Here is a 22,898-nt window from a genome sequence, read left to right as displayed (position 1 = left end):
TGCTAGCTCCATCGCTTATTAACAAATCCAAATAACATCTTTGACATATGTTCAGTTTATAGATGCAGGGGAGTCACGGTTAGATACTTTAAAAAATAAATTATGGGCTTCCCTGGTGGCGCAGTGGTTGAGAGTCCACCTGCCGATGCAGGGGACACGGGTTCGTGCCCCAGTCCGGAAAGATCCTACATGCCGCCGAGCGGCTGGGCCCGTGAGCCATGGCAGCTGAGCCTGCGTGTCCGGAGCCTGTGCTCCGCAACGGGAGAGGCCACAACAGTGAGAGGCCCGTGTACTGAAAAAATATATATATATATATCTTTTAACGCTAGATTTGACCCTTATATCCAAACTTTAACTCCCCGATATGGACCACACCAGTTTTGAGATGAATCCTCACTCCATCCATCTCAACCCCTTCTCCTTATCACGACACCATGGCTGTCTCTCTTTCCAAATATCATCTGGTCCCCATTTCTGGCTTTCTTTCAAATTCTGACCCCACCTCTGTCCTCTCTAATCCCTAGTCCTACCCCCCTCCACCCCCTAGGATTAGCTCATGTCCCCACCCAGTCACAGTTCCAGGAGACGCCTACTCATTCCTAAAACACTCTTCCTCCTTCTTCTTCCTCATCGTCTTGTCCCCAGAGCTTCCTGACTCCTGCTTCTCCCTCCTCACCTAGGTCCCCATGGACTACCTCACCCCATCTGGCCCTGCTCTTAAAAGGCCATTTATCCAAAATATTGCTTTCCCAGGTCCAACCCCTGCCCACAGCCAAGTCTAAGTTGACTTTCTATCCACCTATCTGAAGATTCCTTTCTTGTGCCTGACTGGGGGAGGAGGGAAGGGTAGAATAAATTTGGGCATCCCTGTGTTTTCCAGAAGAAATAGGGCTGGAGATGGAGTTGGAGCTGGAGATGAGGCTGAGAACTGGAACTTAGATGTGTTGAGTTTGCTGTAGAGAGATAAACTTGAGATAAGGCTGTTGATGGGAATGGGTCTGAGGGATAGGCTGACGGTAAGGGGAACCGTTAAAATTAGCTGGGAGGTGGGAATAGAGTGGAAGATGGCCAACCAGGAGCTGATGTATATTAAGAATATGTATAGGGTTGGAGGGGGGATGAGAGAGCGGCATAAAAAATGGGTTGACGTTAGGGAGGGCCCTAGGGATTTGGGGTGGGCCTGGAGAAGGGATTGGGCTTCTCCCTTCCCTCCAGGTGGGTCTTGCTGCCTGACAGTTCACAGTGGGTTCAACTTGAGCTTGGGTGGAGCCAGATCTGAGTCCTGGCTTGTCCTGGTAGCTCTGCGCCATACGACGGGCCAAGCCCAGGCGGGGGTGGTGGTGGGGTGCATGGCGACAGCCAGCTGAGCCATTGGGGGTGGAGAGGGGACGGCCAGCACCAGGGAAATGCTGAAGGCGCTAGGGGGAGGGAGTTCAGGGGTTAAAAGCCATGGGTCGAGGCTGAAGTTTGAGGCAGCTGGCCGTGGAAGCTCTTCACCGGGGCCCTTACCCAGGAAGGGTGAGCCTAAGGTAGGGGCAGGAGCATTGGGAGCGGGGAGGGTAGGGGAAAGAGGGAGGCTGCTGAGTCAAGGAGATGGAGCCGGAAGCTGGAGGCTCAGGTATAGAGACAGAATCTGCGGAGATGTTGAGAGGGGAAGCAGCTGAAAGATAAGATGCTCAGTTTTAGACCAGGCGCCTGGGGCCCACCCTGAGAGGGGAGAAAGGACACGGGGAGGGTAGAGAGGGGCGGGAGGGTGCACCAGGGGCCTAGCTCGCTGGAGGGCAGGGATGGAGGGACTAGCCCCCTCATGTGAACGGCTGCAAGCCAGAGCCCCGGCGGGGGGAGGTGTGCAAGCTGCCCCGCCCACCACGTTCCTGGGACTCGCCCCCCACCCCACCAAGAATGGACCTTGGGGAGGGGCTTGCAGATTCCAGCGTCAAGGTTTTCAGAGTAAAGGAGAGGACATTCAAGATTGGGAAACAGGGTGGGTAGGGAGTGTCCAGAGATGGGAGTTCAGGCCAGCTCTTAACACCCTGTTCAACTTCTCAGGCTCCGCCCGCCCTGCCCCCCACCACAAAGTCACCACGTGGCCCCTGGCCCCCGCAATCGCTTTCCTGACGGTGGCGTTGTCAGAAGGTAAGCATGCGCGGGGGTGGAGGCCGGGTGGCCACTCCAGACCATGGTAGGAGGGGTGGGAGGGGGCGTGGGAACCGTGAGCTCCGCCCCCCGCCCACTAGGGGGCCGGGTCCCACCGGGACACATGAGAGCTTCCTGCTTGTCCCTGCGTGACCTGGTGTCCCAGTTGGGGTCAGTCCACTCTCCCCACCGACCCCAGACCCTCTCCCAGCTCAGATGGGCTCGCCCTATTTTTTTTTTTTTTTTTTTGCGGTATGCGGTCCTCTCACTGTTGTGGCCTCTCCCATTGCGGAGCATGCGAACCGATGTCCCCTGCATCGGCAGGCAGACTCTCAACCACTGCGCCACCAGGGAAGCCCTGAACCATACACTTTAAATGGTTAAGTGTACAACATGTAAATTTCAACTTAATTTTCTGAAAAAGCTATATGATAATAAATACAGTAGCAAAAGATACACAACAATAAAGATAATTAAAGGATACACAATAACAAAAATAATAGCAAAGGATACACAATAATAAAGCAACAGCAAAAGATACATAGTAACAGAAATAATAGCAAAAGATATACAATAATAAAGACAACAGCAGAAGGAAATGAAGGTAAAAGGAAATAAAATAAAGAAGGAAAACAAAAGAAGGGCCTTGGGCTTCCCTGGTGGCGCAGTGGTTGAGAATCCGCCTGCCAATGCAGGGGACACAAGTTTGATCCCTGGTCCGGGAAGATTCCACATGCTGCGGAGCTGCGGAGCAACTAAGCCTGTGCGCCACAACTACTGATGAGCCTGCACGCCTAGAGCCTGTGCTCGGCCACAAGAGAAGCCACCGCAATGAGAAGCCCGCGCACCGCAAGGAAGAGTAGCCCCTGCTCGCCGCAACTAGAGAAAGCCCGCGTGCAGCGACGAAGACCCAAGGCAGCCAAAAGTATATAAATTAATTTTTAAAAAATAAGAAGAAAGGCCTTGTGCTGATGATAAGGTGCCACCAACGAATTCAGTTCCCTCCATCTGAGGATTAAGAAGTCTCTCAGTAAATTAATAAACTTAAAAAAAATAGAACCTACTTCAGAGGGCTCTTGGAAGGATCGAGGTAATACGTGAGAGTGCTCCCTGAGAAGAACACCTGGTACTGAGTGAATGCTTACTAAGTGGTGGCTGTCATTAGTATTATTGTTGTTCTTTTTTTTTTTTTTTTGCGGTACGCGGGCCTCTCACTGTTGTGGCCTCTCCGGGCGCGCAGGCTCAGCGGCCATGGCTTGCGGGCCCAGCCGCTCCGTGGCATGTGGGATCCTCCCGGACCGGGGCATGAACCCGTGTCCCCTGCATCGGCAGGCGGACTCTCAACCACTGCGCCACCAGGGAAGCCCTCAGTTAGTCATTGTTTTGTTCATTCACATATTTGGAGAATGATGAACAATACAAGTTCTGGAGCCTGTCTGCCTCAGTTCAAACTCCAGTTCTGCCTCTTACCAGCTGTGTGACTTTGGGCAAGTGGCTCCATCTAGCTGTGTCTCAGTTTCCACACCTATGATGGTATCCATGCCCTGAGACATCACCCCATGTGTTGGGATGCCTGAGTTGTCTTTAGGGAATGGGCTTCATAGTGAGCTTATGATGACGCCCAAGAGTAAAGCATGAGGTACAGGGACTTGAGCGCTCCAGGGGCTCCCTGGATGAGGTGGCAAAGGTGCTCAGAGCTTTTTCTGAAAGCAGGAGGTCTGTTGTCTTTGGGTCCCCAGCTACAAAAAGGGATTGACTTTATCCAGAAGCCACAAGCTGCAAGTCTGTGTGTCAAAAGAGAACCACTAAGCAGTCATTCCCCAGCCCCACTCCCTGCCGCCCCAGGCAATCACTAACCCGCTGTCTCCACCAATTTGCCTTTTCTGGATATTTCATATAAATGGGATCATACAGTTTGTGGGCCTTTGTGACTGGCTTCTTTCACTCCACATAGTGTTTTCAAGGTTCATCCATGTGTAGCACACATCAGTACTTTGTTCCTTTTATAGCTGAATAGTAGTCCATAGCATGGATAGACCACCTTTTATTTGTCCATTCATCATTTGATAAACATCAGTTTAACGGGTATGGGGTCTCCTTTGGGGGTGACAAAAATGTTCTGGAATTAGCTGGTGGTGATGGTAGCATAACATTTTGAGTGCAGTGGAGTTCACGGCACTGGAGACCTTAAAATGGTTCGAAGGCTGGATCTTATGTTATATAAATTTTACTTCAAAAACAAAAACAAAAAGATAAGAGGAGAAAGAGAGAGATTCTGTCCTGAATCTCTTTCACTCTCCCTCTCTCTGTTTCCTGTCCCCTGTCTCTTTCTTTCTCAGTGGAAGTCCCTATGCAAAAAAACTTTCATGGAGTTAGATAAATCGACCTCATATATAATAAGACCTGTGCTCTGAAAGCGGGCAACAGAGTTGATCGTGCATTTAAAAACTTCAATTAGAACCAGGCTTCCTTAGATCCCAGTTTGGAAACTCCTCTGTCTCCCCTATTTTGGAACCTCTTCCCTTTCCTCCTCTTCTTTCTCAGGCTCTCTCTGTCCTTGGTTTCCTTGACTCTCACTTCCACCCTCTTGCCCCTTCCATGAAACGCTCAGGGAAGAGTCCCAGGTGTCTACCTGCCCCACCTCCCTGAGGCTTCATTACTGGAGTTGGGGAAGATCTCAGATCACCTTGAGTCATTGGCCTCAGGGCTGCGGGCTAGTTTGCAGAGGACAGGAGAAGGAGAGGGCCTGGGTCTTCCCTCCAGAGCCATACTGCGCCCCCCCCCCCATTTAACTGTAAATCTCATTAAGTGTCATTAGCCAAGAAGAGTTTCTACGGGATTAGAGGGTGCCCCGACCCATGTCTACCTTGTCTCCTTCCCTCAACCCATAAATCGCATGAGCTGGGACAAAGAGAGTTAAAAGCTGTATCAGCTGCTGGTCTGGGACAGACAGACGGGAGGAAGAAGACAGGTGGTGCAGCATGACAGGTGGCTGAGAGGCCAGGTGAACAGTAGGAGAGCTGACTGGCAGGGTGGCTGGCAGATGAAAAGACTAGCAGGCAGGTGGCCAGACAGATAGCGGAGAGACCGACAGGCCGAGACTGCAACAGTTAGTTACATGGAGGAACCGGAAGGCGGAGAAACAAGGTGAGGAGAGGGCAGGCCATCACCAGTGAGGGGGTAACACTCGGGGGATGGGCACAGAGAGGGATGGGCCTGTGGACCATCCTCTCCTCGTGGAATTGCTGGTGGAAGGGGAGGAGAAAGGGAGGGTCCACTTGACAGGGAAAAGGAGGGTCCAGTTGCCATCTCTGAGATGCCTCACCTTTTCCCCAGAATCTGGAAGTGGACCACCATGGTGTCCAGCATCTTTTTTCTCCTGTGTTTTATTGGTGAGCTCCCCAGAAGGCAAGGAACCCTCATGAGGATGCCTGACCCTGAGGAGGGGAGGGAGGCTGGCTGACTCTATGCCTCCGTTCACCTCCATCTCCAGGGGTCCTATGCACCTCTCTCTCCCTGTATCTTACGATCCATCTCCCCTCTGTCTCTCCCTGTCACTATGTCTCTGTCCTTTCTCTCTCTGGATCTCTGTTTCGCTTATCTTTAAGCATCTCTCTTCCTCTTTGTGTCCTTTGGGTGTTTCACTGTGTCTTTGTATATCACTGGGTCTGTGTCTCCCTGCCTGTGACTCTCTCTCTCTCTCTCTCTCTCTCTCTCTCGGTTTCTTTCTCTTGCCTCTTTCTTGCTCTTTCTGTATCTTTCTTTCTATCTGATCCACAGTCTCTAGGTTCCTGACTCTGTCTCTCTGGCCCATGCCATTGTCCTCAGGGCTCAGCCACGAGGACACACACAGAAGATTTTTAAAGGCACAGAGTGTATCCCTCACTCTCAGCCTTGGCAGGTGGGGCTGTTTGAAGGTACACAGCTGCGCTGTGGGGGTGTCCTCATTGACCACAGGTGGATTCTCACAGCTGCTCACTGCAGCAGCAGAAGGTAAGCCCCCCACTTGGGTCCCTGCCTACTCAGGGTGGGAAGGGAGGGTGATGGGGAGGGTAGCACTGGGGGGGAGGGGGCTCACAGGAGTAAGGAGATGGTCCTGCAACAAGAGGGTCTGAGGTTAGACAAGAAGTAGGACTTCTTCACAATGGGCCTGGGGTGGACTTGGGTGGGGGTCGGTGGGGTGGAGGGCAGGGGAGGGTTCTGGGATCTGCCCCCCCAATGTTCCCTCATGTCCCTCTTCCTTCCCATATGGTGTCACCAGTCCAGCATCCCCTGACCCAGTCTGAGCTGTGGACCCATGTCTGACCCAAACTCTTTGTGCAACTTCAAAGGTTACATCTGGTACCTCTCTGGGCCTCAGTGGCCCCATCTGTAAAATGAGGGGATTGGGCTTTGTAGGTCTGATGCTCTGGATTTTTTTTTTTTTTCCAAAAGGGAAGTTTCAGACATGGAGAGACAGAGATATTTGGGGACAGAGAGGGACACCAGCAGGACAGAGTCCACTCATTATTCCCCCATTCATTTAGTTGACAGTGTTGATGGCCCAGGCCACCTTCTGGGTGGTGGGAACAGGGCAGTGAATAGGACTAATGGATGTCCCTGCCCCCATGGGCATCACCAGCTAAGAGAATCAGAAAGTGACACAGATGCAGTAGCATGGAGAGGAAAAATAGGACCAACGCTAGAAATGGAAAGATGGTAATGGAAATAGAGACCAAGAGATGGGAAGAGACAAAGAGAATGAGAGCAAGGGACTGAACAGCCATCAGAGAGGCAGGCGGGTCTGGGAGCCCCAGGCCAGCCCACCCTGCCCCTGCTGAGCCTCTGTGACCCCCAGCAGGTACTGGTTGAGCCTGGGGGAACACAGCCTCAGCCAGATGGACTGGACCGAACAGATCCTGCACAGTGGTCTCTCCGTGACCCACCCTGGCTACCAGGCAGCCCTGCAGAACCATGACAATGACCTCCGGCTTCTGCAACTGGGCATCCCTGTCCTCTTGACCCGCAGCATCCAGCCCCTGCCCCTGCCCGCGACCTGTGCAGTGGCTGGCACCAAGTGCCACACCTCAGGCTGGGGCACCACCAACCACCCAGGGAGTAAGGGGGTCCCGAGGTCAGGGGTCAGGATTGGCAAAAGTTTGCAGTATAGGGTGAGAGGTCAGGAGTCATGCCACCTCAGAGGAAGGATGGGTAAAGTGTCACACATCAGGATTCATGCTTTGGGGTCTGAGATCATGGTGCGTCGGGGTCTTGGGAGTTAAAGAGGTTAAGTGGCTGTGTATGGAGTTAGGAGTCATGGGTCAGGGATGTGGTTAGAGGTCAGAGTGATGTTATCGGACTGGATGGAGCAAAAGACATATGTAAACAGGATCTTGGGGTCATGGGTCAGGTACCCTGATGTTAGTCATTGTAATCTTTTTTTTTTTTTTTTTTTGTGGTACGCGGGCCTCTCACTGTTGTGGCTTCTCCCGTTGTGGAGCACAGGCTCCAGACACGCAGGCTCAGCAGCCGTGGCTCACGGGCCCAGCCACTCCGCGGCATGTGGGATCTTCCCGGACCGGGGCACGAACCCGCGTCCCCTGCATCGGCAGGCGGGCTCTCAACCACTGCACCACCAGGGAAGCCCTGATGTTAGTCATTGTAGAGTTGAGGTCATGGGATCCAGATGCTGGCCACAATCCGAGGATGGAAATTGGCATTCAATCAAGGATCACTGGTCTGGTACAGGAAGCCACAGGGCTTGGTGTGTGGAGCTAGAGGTTAGGGGTCATGGAGTCTGGAGTCAAATAAACTAGGATCAGAGGTCACTTTGGAGGATTCAGAGCTGAGGTTGGAGGTTAAGGTGAAGACAAGGAACACGGGGCCAAGAGACAGAGAGAAGACATGAGGCCAAGTTGGGATCAAAGGGCAATAAGATTGAAGGTCAAAGGTCACAGTAGCTGGGATTGAAGGAGAAAGTCGGGTCTGGATTCATTGTGTCTGAGTCGTAGGCTAAAGGTCAGGGAGACTGGGCCAATGAATTGAAATCAAGAGCTACTGTGTTCCTGTTTTACCCCTAGGTTCTTCATGACATTTTTTTTCTTAAATTCCATATATATGTGTTAGCATACGGTATTTGTCTTTCTCTTTCTGACTTACTTCACTCTGTATGACAGACTCTAGGTCTATCCACCTCATTACAAATAGCTCAGTTTCGTTTCTTTTTATGGCTGAGTAATATTCCATTGTATATATGTGCCACATCTTCTTTATCCAGGAATAAAGACACAGACCTACTTGAGAATGGACTTGAGGATATGGGGAGGGGGAAGGGTAAGCTGTGACAAAGCGCGGAGAGGCATGGACATATATACAGTACCAAACGTAAGGTAGATAGATAGTGGGAAGCAGCCGCAGAGCACAGGGAGATCAGCTCGGTGCTTTGTGACCGCCTGGAGGGGTGGGATAGGGAGGGTGGGAGGGAGGGAGACGCAAGAGGGAAGGGATGTGGGAACAGATGTATATGTATGACTGATTCACTTTGTTATAAAGCAGAACCTAAAAAAAAAAAAAAGAGCTACTGTGTAGTCAAGTCATAATCTGAAATTTAGAGCTTGGAGGATTGTAGTGGAGGTCACAGGGAGGGGGTGGGGTATAGACATGTATTGGGTTTCCTTGAGAAGAGGGATGTGGCCTCTTTGGGGAGATGAGGGAAGCTTCGGGGGATCCTGCAGCATCCATCTTCCATCCCCAGACCAGTTGTCAGACCGACTCCAATGCCTTAACCTCTCTATCGTCTCTAATGCCACCTGCCGGGCAGCGTTCCCCGGGAGAATCACGGACAACATGGTGTGTGCTGGCGGCGTCGCTGGGGAGGATGCCTGCCAGGTGAGCGACTGCAGGCAACATCCAGGACAGAAAGTAGGGGAGGGAGAACTGGGGAGGTGGGAAGGAGGAGAAGGCAAGTCAGGGAAAGGAGATGGGGAGAGAGATGAGGTCAGGAAGAAGGAGAGGCACAGAATGCGGGAGGAGAGCCAGGGAGTGGAGAACGGGGCGGGGGGGTGCAGAAACAGAGAAGGAAAGATGGGCGGGGCACAAAGGGAGGGAGAGGGAGAGACAAAGACGACGGGGGAGGGAAAGAGGCAGCGGGCATTTGGAGCTCAGGCAGGTAACCGGCTGTCTCTCCAGTTCTGAGTTTCCCCATACCATCCAGCTGGTGCTGGCCCAAGTAAGAGTGAGACATTCCAGGATGGAGGAGGAAAGGGGGCTGGAGGACTCTCTCACCCTGTAATTCTGCTACCTTATCCTCTTGGTCCTTCACAGAGGAGGCTGCCCCTCCCTACTGGCCAGGGCCCCAGCCACTGTCTTGGAGAGAACTCTTAAGGAGTCCCGCCCTCCTTCTCTAGGATTGGTCACTGGTACAGGTGCTCTCTTCCCTCATTGGTCAGGGCCCCAGCCATTTTCCTTGACACGGAGTCCCGTCCTCCTTCGCTGGGATTGGTCATTGGTGCCTGTGCTCTCTTCCCCCATTGGTCAGGGCCCACCCATTGTCCTTGAGGGAACCCTCTACCCAGCATAGAGTCCCGCCCGCCTTCCCTGGGCTTGGCCCCTAGGGACAGTGTGTTCTTCTCTATTAGTTAGTCATTGCTGTTGTCCTCTGGGAACTTGTGTGTTCTTTTTTCTCTGCTGACGAGGCTTGGAGCCACGGTCCTCAAGGCCCAGGAATGGGTGAGGGGGCAGGAGGCTGTGGAGAGGAAAACTGGAAAAGGATTTCTCCCATATTCAGACCATGCTCCTTCTCCTCTGCCTTCCAGGGTGACTCTGGGGGTCCCCTAGTATGCGGAGGAGTCCTTCAGGGTCTGGTGTCCTGGGGATCCGTGGAGCCTTGTGGGCAAGAAGGCATCCCAGGGGTCTACACCAATATTTGCAAATACGTGGACTGGATCCGGATGGTCATGAGGAACAGCTGACCTGCTCCCTCCACCTTCATGCCTCAGCTTGGGGGCCACTTTGACCCTCAGAGCGCCAATACCTCCTCTATCTTCACCCCCAGCTCCCACTCTTCTTGGACTGGGGATCTTCTTCCTGGAACTCCAACTCCAGCCAGCCCTTCTAAGACCCATGGTTGGGAGAGGAGGGAGTATGCGACTATCTGGAATAAATATAACTGGAGGAGGGGCTGTGTCTGTCTGTTTGATCCCCCTGCTGGTTGAGATTGGAGGGAGAGTTACCCATCAGTTACCCTACCCACAGGTGTAGAAATAGAGATCAGAGAGTGTGAGGGTTTTCCCTCAGGGGCCACACAGGAATGGACTAGAGAAAGTTACTTATAACAGTAAAAAATTAAGGCCGTTTTTCTCCATCTGCCGCAACAGGAACACTGCCTAGAGCTTATAAGCTGAAATGGGGGAGGGGTGTGTGTGGACAGGATTGTTGGCTCCAAAATACCAAATGAAAACTGCAAAATCAAAATCCACTACCATTTACTTAAGTGTCTATAAAACGTAACATTCTTCCAACTAGCCGACTGCAACTTGGCTCAGCTGGAGTTGAGCACGTGTTATATTTAATGTGGGTGCGGGTTTGTTTTAATACATCTGCAATGATGGAGGGTGGGGTGCAGCCTTGGAAGGCAAGAGGACCCAGCCTAGGTCTTAAAATAGTTCTGCCCACCTCTCAGGTTCTGTCTTCACAGCTTCTCCAGGAATTGGAAAGAGAATGTCTTCTCCGCAATGAATGGAAGGGAACTTTGAGGTGGGAGAGGGTGAGGGGTGACTATGGCAGCTGTGGGAGCATTTGCTGACTGCCTATTGTACTTGGCTCTCCTGGAGTCCTCATCCCAACCCCCTGAGGCACGGCTGTCACCCCCATCTCACAGATGAAGAAACTGAGCCTCGCCGGGGTGGAGTCTCTCGTCCCACATCACTGTGGTAGGAAGAGGCAGTGCCAGGGTTTGGGGCCAGGGCTGGCTGCTGTCAGAACCCAGGCCTACCCCGTAGTCTTTTTTTTTTTTTTTGCGGTACGCGGGCCTCTCACTGTTGTGGCCTCTCCCGTTGCGGAGCACAGGCTCCAGATACGCAGGCTCAGCGGCCATGGCTCACGGGCTTAGTTGCTCCGCGGCACGTGGGATCTTCCCGGACCGGGGCACGAACCCGTGTGCCCTGCATCGGCAGGCGGACTCTCAACGACTGCGCCACCAGGGAAGCCCCTACCCCATAGTCTTGCTTCACATCTCGTTAGGGGAGAGAGGAGGGTAAGACAGAGGGAGAACTAACTGATAACAAACAAGCTGGGAGAAGTAGGGATCGTCACTTGAGTTTTGCAGACGAGGAAATTGAGTTGGCTCAGATTTGGGAAGTCATCGGACCTACGTCACAGAGCAAGTAAGTGCCACAGTGGGATTCTGAGGACCCTGGGGTTCCTGGCAGCCTAAGAGGCTGGCAGAAGGGAGCGGAGGGAAGGGTCGGCAGAGAAGTGAAGCCCCAGAGGAACGCTGGGGGTTGTGGTACCTGCCCAGGGCTGACTTCCCTTTCCTGGGCCTTGAATCCCACAGGCCCCAACCTGCCTTCCCCACCCTCCTGCCTGCCCCTTCAGCGGGCAGCAGCCCCACCTGTGTGACGTCGCAGTTCCCCAACCCTGCTCCTTGGAATGATGAAGGGAGGGGCCCAGAAGGAGCCAGGGTCCCACCTGGGCTCGGGCTGTGGGGACGGAGGGGCTGGGACAAGAGATACAGAGAGACTGGGAGATGAGGAGGATGGAGAGGGATTTAGACACAGAAGTGGAGGGAGGGAGAGAAAGAGACAGGGATGGAGGCAGGCGAGACAGAGACACAAAGAAAGATATAAAGAATTAGAGGAGATGTGCAGAGAGACACTGGGAGAGAACAGAGTTAGACAAAGAGAAAAAGGCCCAGAGATACATAGGAACAGAAAGAAAAACGATACACACACACATACACACAAGGAATTATAGAAATGTGGGAGAGGTAAAGAGAGACAGGGAAGGATGCAGACAGACGGACGGACACAGAGGTGGGGGGAAACAGAGAAGCAGAGAGAAGAGGGGCTTGGGGAGGTGACAGTGACAGGTGGGCAGCACCTCCAAGGCCCAGGGCTGGCCTGGGGAGGGCTCCCACACATCCCGCCCCCAGGGCAATAAGGCAGGGTTGGGAAGCCCAGTCATCCTGGGCCTGCTGGGGAGGGGGTGTGTGTGGTGAGGGGGCAACCCTGCCTGCTCGCCTTCCTGGTGCCTCCCGCTCCGAAACCCAGCCTGCCGCATCTGCAACCGCTGCCAGGCCCCCAGAGCCCGTGAGTCCAGAAGGGAAGGGAGGGCTCCCCTCCAGGCACCTGCCCTGCTGAGTGTGCCAGGCCTCTGCCCCGGCATCATTTCTCCTTCTGCTCTGTACTTCTTGGGGTGGGGGGATTGTGTCTCTCTGCCTTGATCTGCATCTCCAGCAGCTGTCCCCCAACCTCAGTGTCCTCCACCCCCACCTTCGGTCACTGAGTCCAACCCTCCAGCCCCACTCCCGCTGGCCAGGGCAGCTAAGGGCACTGGCCCTTCAAGGGACCAGCCCTGCCCTGCTCTTCCTCACTGTTCTTCAAAGGGGCAGGGGTTCAGCAGGGTGGGGACCAGAATGATGTCCCAGGCTGAGCCCCCTAATGTACCCCAGGTAGCCTTCAAAGGGCTCCTATCACCCTGGCGTGGTTACTGAATGGACCCTTGTTCCTTTATCCTCCCACCCCAAGTTGCTGGGCCCCAGGTCTCAGGTGGGCAAGAAGGAAAACATTCTCCAAACCGCACCTTACGAGGTCCCGTGGCTGACTTAAACAGAGCCAGCCTGTCGCTTGCCCTGGGCAATGCCTTCCCAGCAGCTTGGGCATGAGAGGTTCTAACTGGGATTAGGCCCCTGCAAGGCCACCCTCCATACCAAAGATTTATTTTAAAAGTTTGGAGGTTGGATGCTGTGTGAACCAAGGGATTCCTCACACCTGGCTGTTTCTCCCTGGGGGGAGCCAGAGCAGGCATGGGGGAGAGAGAGGGCGTGAACCAGCCCTAAATCTCCCCAGGGAGTGATTTGGCCCCTTGTCCCTCCTTGCTCCCAGAAGAACCTGGGGCGCGCCCTCCCCCCTTCCAGGCCATGGTGATTCTGCAATTAATCACGTTTGCTCTGGTGACAGGTACGGTGGAAGACGGGGATGGGCAGGGATCTCCCTCCCAAATCTCTAGGATTCCCAACCCTCTATGTCTAGACAATGACGGGGCTGATATTAAAAATATAGAACAACCATAGGGCATCTGAATGGATATGTGAGCCATAACAAGGTCCTGGATGCCCCTTGCCTTCTAAAGGTGTAATCTCTTTAGAGTTAGAATGGGGAGAGGTCAAAGAGGGTCCCAGAGGAGAGGCTGGGGCAGCTGGGGTGGTGTGGGAGGCATTCAGAGAGCTCAGAAAAGTGGCTACTGACTAACGGGTGTGGAAGGGTTTCAGTCATTTAATCCCCAGCCTGTCCATTCAGTGCATCCCCATAGGACACCAGGCTATGGTCCTCCTCCCCCATTTCTGGGAGCCGTCTCATGCCCGAGCCCCCTCTTTTGCCCTCACCCTCCCTAGGGCATGTAGGGGGAGAGACCAGGATCAACAAAGGATATGAGTTCTCTCCTCATTCCCAGCCACCCTGGCAGGCAGATTTGTTCCAGAAGACAAGGCTGCTCTGTGGGGCAACCCTCATCGCCCTCAAATGGCTACTGACAGCAGCCCACTGCCACAAGCCATGAGTGCAGGGGCAGGGGCGGGGCTGGGAGGGGGCTGGAGATGGAGAGGTGGATAGAGAAGGGCTTGGGGATGGGGAGAATGTGTATGGGGTGGGGAAAGTGGGGTCAGAGATGGGCACTGATGATGGGGATTGGGTTGGGATTGAAGATGGAAGGATGAATGATGTTGGAACTGGCATGGTGTTGGGAATGGGGTTGGATTGGGCTGGGGATAAGGTTTTGGTGGGAGATGGGGATGAGTTTGGAAGTGGAGCTATGTTTCTTCATTCTCTTCATCTCGCCCCTTCCCCCCCCCATGTCACTCTCCATTTCCTGTCTCTCCTTCCCCTTCCATCTCTGACCACCACCTCTCTCACTTCAACTGATATGTAGCTCATCTGGGAGAACACAACCTCCAGTGACGGGATGGCTGTGAGCGCACCCGAGCAGCCACTGAGTCCTTCCTCCACCCAGACTTCAACAGTAGCCTGCCCAGCAAAGCCCACTGCAATGACATCATGCTGCTGAATATGGTGGCCCCAGCCTTCATTATCTGGGCTGTGCGACCCACAGGGTGTCATCACACTGTGTCACTGCTGGCACCCGCTGCCTCATTTCCGACTGGGGCACCACGTCCATCCCCCAGTGTAGGGGCTCCGGAGAGGAGTATGATGGGGGGTGGGGTGGGGGAAGGTGTTTATGATTGTGGAAGGAAATAGGGAACCAGAGGAACCTTCAAAGATGATATTCATAGTGATACAAGAGGGCGCTACCTGGAGGTATCAATAGTGGGATAAGTTGAAAGGAAGAGTGGAAAAGTAAGGGCTGGGGAGGGCGGAGACCAAAGTTTGGGCCTTGGATTCAGGCAGACGTGAGGTGCAATTTCAGATCCACAACCTGCTCGTTGTAGGTCCTTAGGCAAGTGGCTTCACCTCTCTGAACCTTGGTTTTCTTCTCTATAAAATGAGAATAATCACATCCACCTACTAGAGCTGGATTAGACATAATGTTTATAGAGCAACTGGCATAAAGAATTTTACTTGATAGCGTTACTGTTGCTATGGTTACAAGCAGAGAGGTGAGTAGACTGCAAGCAAGAAGGACAGGAACTGGATTTAGAGCAAGGTCCCTGGTTCTCTGCTGGGTTCAGAGTAAGCCCTGCAGTGTGGGGAAGGGGAACAAAGGGATCTAATTTTCTGTATCCCCTCAGTCATTTCTACAGTGCACCTTCCCCACACCTGGCGATGTCCCAACATCACCACCGTCGAGCACAAGGAGTGTGAGGTCGCCTACCCTGGGAACATCACAGACACCGTGGGATGTGCCGGCGGTCGGGAAGAGGGCAAGGACTCCTGCCAGGTCACAGGGCAGGGCCTGGGTCTCCAAACACATTTCCACTCCCATCTCCAACCTCAACTGTGTCTTCACCTACATCCACAATCTCATCCCCAACCTCAACACCACTTCCCCCTGCAACGCCCAATCCGTCTCCACTCCCAGGTCCCATGTCTAACAGAAACACAATCCCCAGCTCCATTCCCAGTCTCACCCCTATTTCCAACCCTAACCATCCCCAAATCAATTTTCGACCCTAGCGCCATCTTTGTTCTCACCCAAAACTCTAACCTCATCCTCAATCCCATTGCCAACCCCATCTTCAACCTCCACCTCACTTCCAACACATTCCCCCCTCCTCCCTAACACCATGTCCAACCCTTTCCCCTCTCCTGAGGCCTCCCCTCCTCTCTGACTGGTTCTCTTCCTCCCCATCTCCAGGGTGATTCTGGGGGCCCACTGGTCTATAATGGGTCTCTTCAAGGCATCATCTCCTGGGGCCAGGATCCATGTGCTGTCAGCAGAAAGCCCAGGGTTTACACAAAGGTCTGCAAATATGTGGACCGGAGCCAGAAGCCTATAGAGAACAATTAGCCAGGACCAGCTCACCACGGCCCAATCCCCTGATCCCTACTTGGTGCTGTGGTACCTGTTCATTCTGTTAATAATGAAGCCTGAGCCAGGACCCCTTTATATACTTTTCTGGGGGCCTTGTTGACTATGAGAGATGCTGTACCTTAATAATCAATTTGGAGTTTGGAGTTAGGAGACCTGGGTTCTACTCCTGCCTCCTGCTAACTTGTGACTCTGGGAGTGAAAATAGTCGTTTGGTTCACTGTTGTACTTCCAGTCTCAAACACAATTCCTGGCACACACCAAGGTTTCAATAAATATTTACTAAACAAATGAATCTTTTGAATGCTTACTACGTGGCAGACCCTGGTCCAAGGGCTTTTAAATGTATCGACTGACATAATCTTCACAAAACCCTACAAGGTTGGTACTATTATTATTATACCCATTTTGCAGCTGAGGAAACTGAGGCGCAGAGAAACGAAGTCACCCGTTCACGATCACACAGCCAGCAAGTAGAAGAGCGAGGAATCTGAAGCAAGGTGACTTCTTCACTGACAAGCAATACTGCCTTGATTAAGGCTCCTTTCCTTGGGACTTCCGTGGTGGCGCAGTGGTTAAGAATCTGCCTGCCAATGCTAGGGGACACGGGTTCGAGCCCGGGTCCGAGAAGATCCCACATGCTGTGGAGCAACTAAGCCCGTGTGACACAACTACTGAAGCCCGCATGCCACAACTACTGAAATGGGCGCGCCTAGAGAGAGAAGCCACCGCAACGAGAAGCCCGCACACCACTGCGAAGAGTAGACCCTGCTTGCCGCAACTGGAAAAAGCCCATGCATAGTAATGGAGACCCAACGCAGCCAAAAATAAATAAATAAATTTTTTTTTTTAAAAAGACTCCTTTCCTTATCTGTAAAATCGTGCATGCAAAAGTACGATAGCACACAAAGTCAGTCAGCCTGCCCATAGCCAAGACCCAATAAAAGGGAGCTATCATTGTTTTCTTTCCAACCTCTGCAATAGGTAATAGGTAGTTCATCAAGACCTGAGCAGGTCAATACAGTAGCCACTAACCACATGTGGCTATTTAACTTAAAACTGCCTAAAATCAGAAATGTAATTCTTCATCTAGAGGGGTGGGATAGGGAGGGTGGGACGGAGACGCAAGAGGGAGTGGATTTGGGGATATATGTATATGTACAGTTGATTCACTTTGTTATACAGTAGAAACTAACACACCATTGTAAAGTAACTAAACTCCAATAACGATGTTCAAAAAAACTTTTTAATTCAAAAAAATGTAATTCCTCAGTTGCACTCGCCACATATCAAAAGCTCTATAGCCACATGTGGCTGGTGGCTACCGTGTTGGATAGCACAAACAGAGCATTTCCATCACGGCGAAAAGTTCAACTGAACGGCGCTGTGCTGGACAACCTCTAGAGTTAACTGCCTTCTCGCTGGAGAAGATGCTTCACAAATAGTTCAGAACTCAGGGTCTCTTCTGATGTTCTGCTCACCTTGCAGGGCAGGTAGTTGGCATGAGCAGAGCTGGAACTGGGCCTCTGGGTTGGGAAATGGACTTGCTGTGTGACCTCCTGTGAGGCACTGCCCTCTCTGAGCCTGCCATCCCTCACCTGAAATGAGGGAGCTGGCTGAAGTGACACTGATGCCCCTTGTAGCTTTTGGCCTCCTGTGATTCACGGGCCTGTGTGTCACCTGGAGACATGCAGAGGGCAGGAAGTATGTGAAGTGACCACACACGGGCTAGTTGCTGGGACACACAGGACGCTGCTCTGGCCGTGGATGAGGGCTCAAGCACAGAGCATCCCTCTGGGTCTGCATCTGCTGCTTCCCTCTCTGTGTTTTCTTTCCCTGGTTTGTGCGCATCTCTTGCTCCTACTCTTTCCTTCCGTCTGTCTTATCTCTCTGCCTCCCTCTTTCAGGGTCAGCATTCTGGCTTTTCTCATTATGCCACTCTAGGTATGCACGTCCCTGTTTATTTTCCTCTCTCTCGCTTACAGTCATCTGTCTCCGACACTATCCCCGCGATCCCCACGGCCCCTGGGGATGTGGCACCCTCTTTCCTCATCTGCGAAGACTTCTTGGAACAGGGACCTGGGGAATCTCCATGAAATCCATCTCTAAAAAGGGTGTTTCGGGCACTGGGAGAAGCCTGTATTCCCGGGCCCCTCCCAGAGCAGGAATCTGGGGCCCAGGTTGGGTGCCAGCCTCTCCCAGGGTATAATTAGGAAGAGGGAAAGGGAGGAGGTAAATCCCTGGGGGGAGGGTGGGGAAACGGGCTCTTCGGCGTTAAAAGGGAGGGCCCGGAAGGGGTCCCTGGGCAGAGGATTCCGGCGGCCCACACGGCAGGACTGAGGCACTTCTTCCCCTCCACGACTCCCAGGTGAGCGGCGTGCACCTCACCTTGGTTGGGGTGGGTCGCGAGAGCACAGGTGGGGACCGTCGGGTAGCGGGCAGGAGACTTGCTCCAGCCTTAGTTTCCTTACCTACGGGACGCACTTCGGAGCCTCGAATGCCCAGCCCACCTGTGAAGGTAGGCGAAACCCGAAGCGCTGAGAGGCTGGCAGCCGGGACAGCCCCGGCCAGGAGAGCGCTCCCCTCGGGCGTAGGGACAGCAGGAGGACGCCAGAGCGGCGTCATTAGGGTATTTGCGCCCATTACGCCTGTTCAGGCCCCGATCGCACGTCTGCCCACCCCTGCGTTTGTCGGCCGCAAGTTAAACGGGTCCCCGCGGGTTGGGGTGGCCCAGGATGGGCGGACGGGCGTGGCAGGCTGGGGTCTCTGACCCGGCAAGTGTTTTGAACCGTCCCCCGGCCCTCCCCCCCAGCCTAGATCCTGGCCATGAGACCCTCACACCTCCACCTCTCCGCCGCCTCCGGCCCTTGGGGCCTCGAGAACCTTCTGCTGCCGCTACTGATGGCGCAACTCTGGGGTAAGGCCGGGGACAGGGCCCGGCGGGAGGCGCCGGACACCGGGGGCGATGGCAGAGTGGGCTTTTATCACCAAGCCCCGCACACTTCTCCTCCCCTTGGGACCCCAGCACTCACCCACAGGTCCGGAGAAGCCCAGCCCCAAGTCAGACCCGCCCCTCTTCTAGCTCCGCCCTAGGTATCCCGCCCCCTTCACTCTTCCGGGATCCGTACTCCCACTTTCTCCTCGCCGCGTCCTTTCCTCGCCCCTTCTTACTTCGCCCGATTTTACCCCAAGTCTTGCCTTAGCGTCCTCTGCCCTCGCCCCTTCTTCCGGCGAGTTGCGTTATTCCCACCCCTACTTTCACCCACCAGGAGCTGCTTTCTATCCCCGCCCCTTTCCGCCCCGCCCGCCTTAGCCCCGCCCCCTTCTGCCCCGCCTTGTTGCCTTCCTGACCTCGTGAAGCTCTCTGCAGCGTCCCTGCTCCTCCAGACCTAACCTGTTAGGTCTCCTTACTCCATTCTTATCCCCGCCTCCTTGCCCTTTCACGCCGTTCTTCTCCGCCCACTTCCATTCGGTTCCTTCGGGATCCCCAGTTTCCACACACACCCTCGAGTTCAGGCTGTGCCCCCCCGAAGCCCCGTCCCATAGCCCCACTCGGATCCCACACCCAGTGCTTGCCCTGCTGTCCTGCCTGCTCTGATCTCCACCTCTTTTCTTTCTCCAGTCGCGGAGGCTCTGCTGCTCCCCGGAGCCGACACGCCCTCGAGCCCCCTGGCCTCCGGCGCCCCTTGCCCTCACAGGTCGCAGCCCTGGCAGGTGTCCCTCTTCGATGGCTTCTCGTTCCACTGCGCCGGCGTCCTAGTGGACAGGAGTTGGGTGCTCACGGCTGCGCACTGCGGGAACAATAAGTAGGAAGAGCTCCTCAGGGACGCTACGGAGGGGCTATGGAGGCAGGCCCCGGGGAGGGGGCAGGAAGGGCTGGGGTACTTGAGGGTATGGAACTGCCAGCTCGATGTGGGGTCGGTCCTGGAGGGCTTCCTGTAAGAGGAGAGGTGGGGTTGTGCTGTGGCCACGAGGGGGCAGTGTGGTCTTTCTCAGCGTTTCTGGGCCCATCCAGAGCCACTGACCAGCTGATTCTGCTAGGGTTCCATTTAGCTGTAGATAGTTGTGTGCAGCAGACAGAAGTCAGGATCTGGTGTGGTTAGGACTTCAGAACTGAAAGAAATTGTTCTTCTCGTGAGTCCCCACTGAGGGAGGAAGAAAAGGGTAGGTTTACCAAGGTAGACCCTCTGCCCTCAATTCCTGCAGAACTTAGGGACCCAAACACCTGATCGTTCTTCCCCATGTTCCCCCAGATCAGGTCTCCAGCTCCTTCTCCCCTACCCACTCCCCCCTCAGACCCAGGAGTCTGGGTCCCCAGCCCTCTCCTCGATCAGATCCAAGAATCTAGGCCTCCAGCCCCTCCTCCCTCAGACCCAGGAGTCCCAGCCCCCAGGTCCCTCCCCTGCCAGGACCCACGTGTCTATCCCCACCCCACTGCCTGTACCCTCCTTCCCAGGGACTCAGGCTTCAGTCTCAGTCCCAGTGAAGGCTTTGCATCCATAAGACTCTTCCCTCCCCAGGCCTCTGTGGGCTCGAGTTGGGGATGACCACCTGCTGCTTCTCCAGGGGGAGCAGCTCCGCAGGACCTCTCTTCCTATTATCCACCCCAAGTACAAGAGCTCGGGCCCCATCCTGCCCGGGCGAACAGATGAGCATGACCTCATGCTCCTGCATCTGACCTGGCCCGGTGTGCTGGGGTCTCGAATCCAGCCTCTACGCCTGCCCGATCGCTGTGCCCAGCCCGGAGACCAGTGCCAGGTCGCCGGCTGGGGCACCACAGCCTCCCGAAGAGGCAAGAGCTGGGGGCCCTGGGGCCTGTATCCTGGGGAAGGAGGACGAGGGGCCTGGACTCCTGGGCCTGAGGGAGGGGGGTTTGGGAACCTGAGGCCTGGGTTGGGGACAGTCTGGGTATCTGGGCTCCTGGATCCTGGAGGACTGGGGGCTGGACCCCAGGATTACCTGATGTTTTCTCCCATCAGTGAAGTACAACAAGAGCCTGAGTTGCTCCACGGTCACTGTCCTGAGCTCCAAAGAGTGTGAGGTCTTCTATCCTGGCGTGGTCACCAGCAACATGATATGTGCAGGACTCACCAGTGGTCAGGACCCCTGCGTGGTAGGAACTGGCCAGAGGGGGTCTCTGACTCATGGGAGCAGCATAGGGAGGTTATGGGAAAACAGACATCCCCAACCCCATAGCCACTCCCAGCCCAATTTCATCCCCACGTCCAGCACTATCCCATTCCTCCCCCAACATCAACCCCATGTCCAACTCTACCTCCTTGGGTCCACCTTCTCATGCCCAGCCCTGTCCCCAAGTCTACTCTCAAGCCAATCCCCAGCCCTAGACCCCCTTCCCACCCCATCCTCAACCACATTCCCATCCTCAAGCCATGCCTAAACCCCTACCCCAGCCCCATCTCTAGATCCAGCTCCATCCCTCACCTACCAAGAGCTACAATCCCAGCTCCATCGACTCTCCATTCTCATCCCCCACCCAATGCCCCCAAACCCCAAGTCCGCCTCCATCACACCCCCACGCCACCCCCAACCCCATCACAACCCCATCCCACCCCCAACCCAGCTCCAACCCTACCCAACACCCCCCTTCCCCATCACTACCCCAGACCCCCAAGTGGCAGCCTTTCCACTGGTGTATTTATTTGATCTCTCCTTCCTCCCACCCCCAGAGTGACTCAGGTGGCCCTCTGGTCTGTGATAAGACCCTTCAGGGCATCCTTTCATGGGGCGTTTACCCCTGCGGCTCTGCTCAGAAACCAGCTGTCTACACTGAGATCTGCAAATACCGCGACTGGATAGAGAAAACCATCCGCTCCAAGTGACCCAAAGGCCCTGCAACTGCTTCGCCATCTGCCCTCTTCCTCCTTCCTCCCCTCCTTCCCCCGCAGACAGCTGGACACTCCCCCTCCCCCACTCAAACTTCTGTCGCCCATCCACACCTATTAACATCTCTCGTCTTCCCTCATGCCTCCTGCCCACTGCTGTTCTCTGCCCGCGTTGAAGCCAAGATGCAGAAAGTGGTGGCAAAGTTTTGTTCATGAGAAACCAGGAAGCCGGTGGTCACTAGTCTCTGAGAGAAGTTATCAATCACCCAACCTGGCTTCCTCCACCACTCCCTGCTGTGTGACTTTGGGCTAGCCGAGCATCTTCTCTGAGCCTCAGTTTCCCCACCTGGAAAATGGGAGCAATGAAGTGTGTACCTCATAAACGTGTTATGAAGAGACTATAATGTGTGTGTAGATCGTTATGGTAATTGTCATGCAAAGTACTAACACAGTGGGTAGTGAGTTCTGATTAAATGGCAACAGGTCCTGGTGGGAATGTGTGTGATTTTGTGTCCTGGGGAGAAAAGCACAGGGGTACCCTACAATCCCAACCCCCCATACCATCCCCATCCCTCAGGGCTGATGGGAGAATTACATTCCTCACGCTCCTGTCAAGTTCCATGAAGCACCTCTTAACCACTTCCTTCTTCCCTCCCACTGTTTCCCATGTCTGGGTCTACCCAACATCTGTTCCTTCTGTCCCAGGAGGAACTGGGCTGTCTCTGAGTCATCTGGTACCTTCTGTGCCTTCCTGGGGCCACTGGAACTCAAGGGACCTCACCCTGCATCCATCTCAGCCTCTAAGACCAGAGCACCTCACCCCACTTCAGTTGCTAAGTTTATGCAAAGAAGCCCTCTGAAATTTAGAGGAAATATTTTGGTTTCTTTGTTAGATCCATCCCCATCCCCTCACCTACTACCGGCTCCAATTCCAGCTCTACCACATCTCCATTCTCATTCCCTGATCCAACACCCAGACACCCTAAGTCCAACTCCATCCCCACCCCCATCCCAAATTGGCTTTGAAATTTTGTCCTGAAAATTAGGAGGAGGGGTTCTTGTCCTCTCCCTGAAACTGTCCCTGTGTAAATATTCCCATGCTAGGGGCTATTATACACAGAATCCAGGCAAAGCTAACAGAAGTTTGAGTGGCTCCACTTAGCCCAGACTTTGGAGTGGTAACATAAGCAGAACACATGCACAGTAGAAATTTTCCATCCAGCACAGGTTGTTTTGTCC

General features: G+C 54.1%; 3 protein-coding genes across 3 annotated transcripts; all 3 read left to right on the top strand.

Annotated features, from left to right (window-relative positions):
• Nucleotides 1-1,593: 1,593 nt before the first annotated feature.
• On the top strand, nucleotides 1,594-10,085 carry LOC308605801 (kallikrein-12-like; the record flags this gene model as incomplete). Its single annotated transcript, XM_081216072.1, has 7 exons — nucleotides 1,594-1,618; nucleotides 2,050-2,136; nucleotides 2,238-2,307; nucleotides 5,965-6,129; nucleotides 6,977-7,233; nucleotides 8,870-9,003; nucleotides 9,930-10,085. 7 exons carry the CDS (start codon nucleotides 1,594-1,596, stop codon nucleotides 10,083-10,085), a joined length of 894 nt encoding a protein of 297 aa, XP_081072198.1.
• Nucleotides 10,086-13,225: 3,140 nt separating this feature from the next.
• On the top strand, nucleotides 13,226-15,795 carry KLK11 (kallikrein related peptidase 11; the record flags this gene model as incomplete). The annotated part of the gene is given in 8 exon segments (XM_081216243.1): nucleotides 13,226-13,292; nucleotides 13,727-13,887; nucleotide 13,890; nucleotides 14,260-14,285; nucleotides 14,289-14,433; nucleotides 14,436-14,513; nucleotides 15,089-15,225; nucleotides 15,643-15,795. Coding segments are annotated over 8 exon segments (741 nt in total). The 5' UTR covers nucleotides 13,226-13,252.
• Nucleotides 15,796-18,642: 2,847 nt separating this feature from the next.
• Nucleotides 18,643-21,656, top strand: KLK10 (kallikrein related peptidase 10; the record flags this gene model as incomplete). Its single annotated transcript, XM_081216238.1, has 5 exons — nucleotides 18,643-18,733; nucleotides 19,439-19,622; nucleotides 20,337-20,608; nucleotides 20,796-20,929; nucleotides 21,504-21,656. 5 exons carry the CDS (start codon nucleotides 18,643-18,645, stop codon nucleotides 21,654-21,656), a joined length of 834 nt encoding a protein of 277 aa, XP_081072364.1.
• Between the last annotated feature and the right edge of the window lie 1,242 nt (nucleotides 21,657-22,898).

The sequence above is a fragment of the Mesoplodon bidens genome (genome assembly GCF_964165515.1).
Source record: "Mesoplodon bidens genome assembly, chromosome: 18".
Taxonomy (NCBI): domain Eukaryota; kingdom Metazoa; phylum Chordata; class Mammalia; order Artiodactyla; family Ziphiidae; genus Mesoplodon; species Mesoplodon bidens.
The sequence above is the reverse complement of the archived record's forward strand: the minus strand, read 5'-3'. Positions and strand labels throughout refer to the sequence as shown.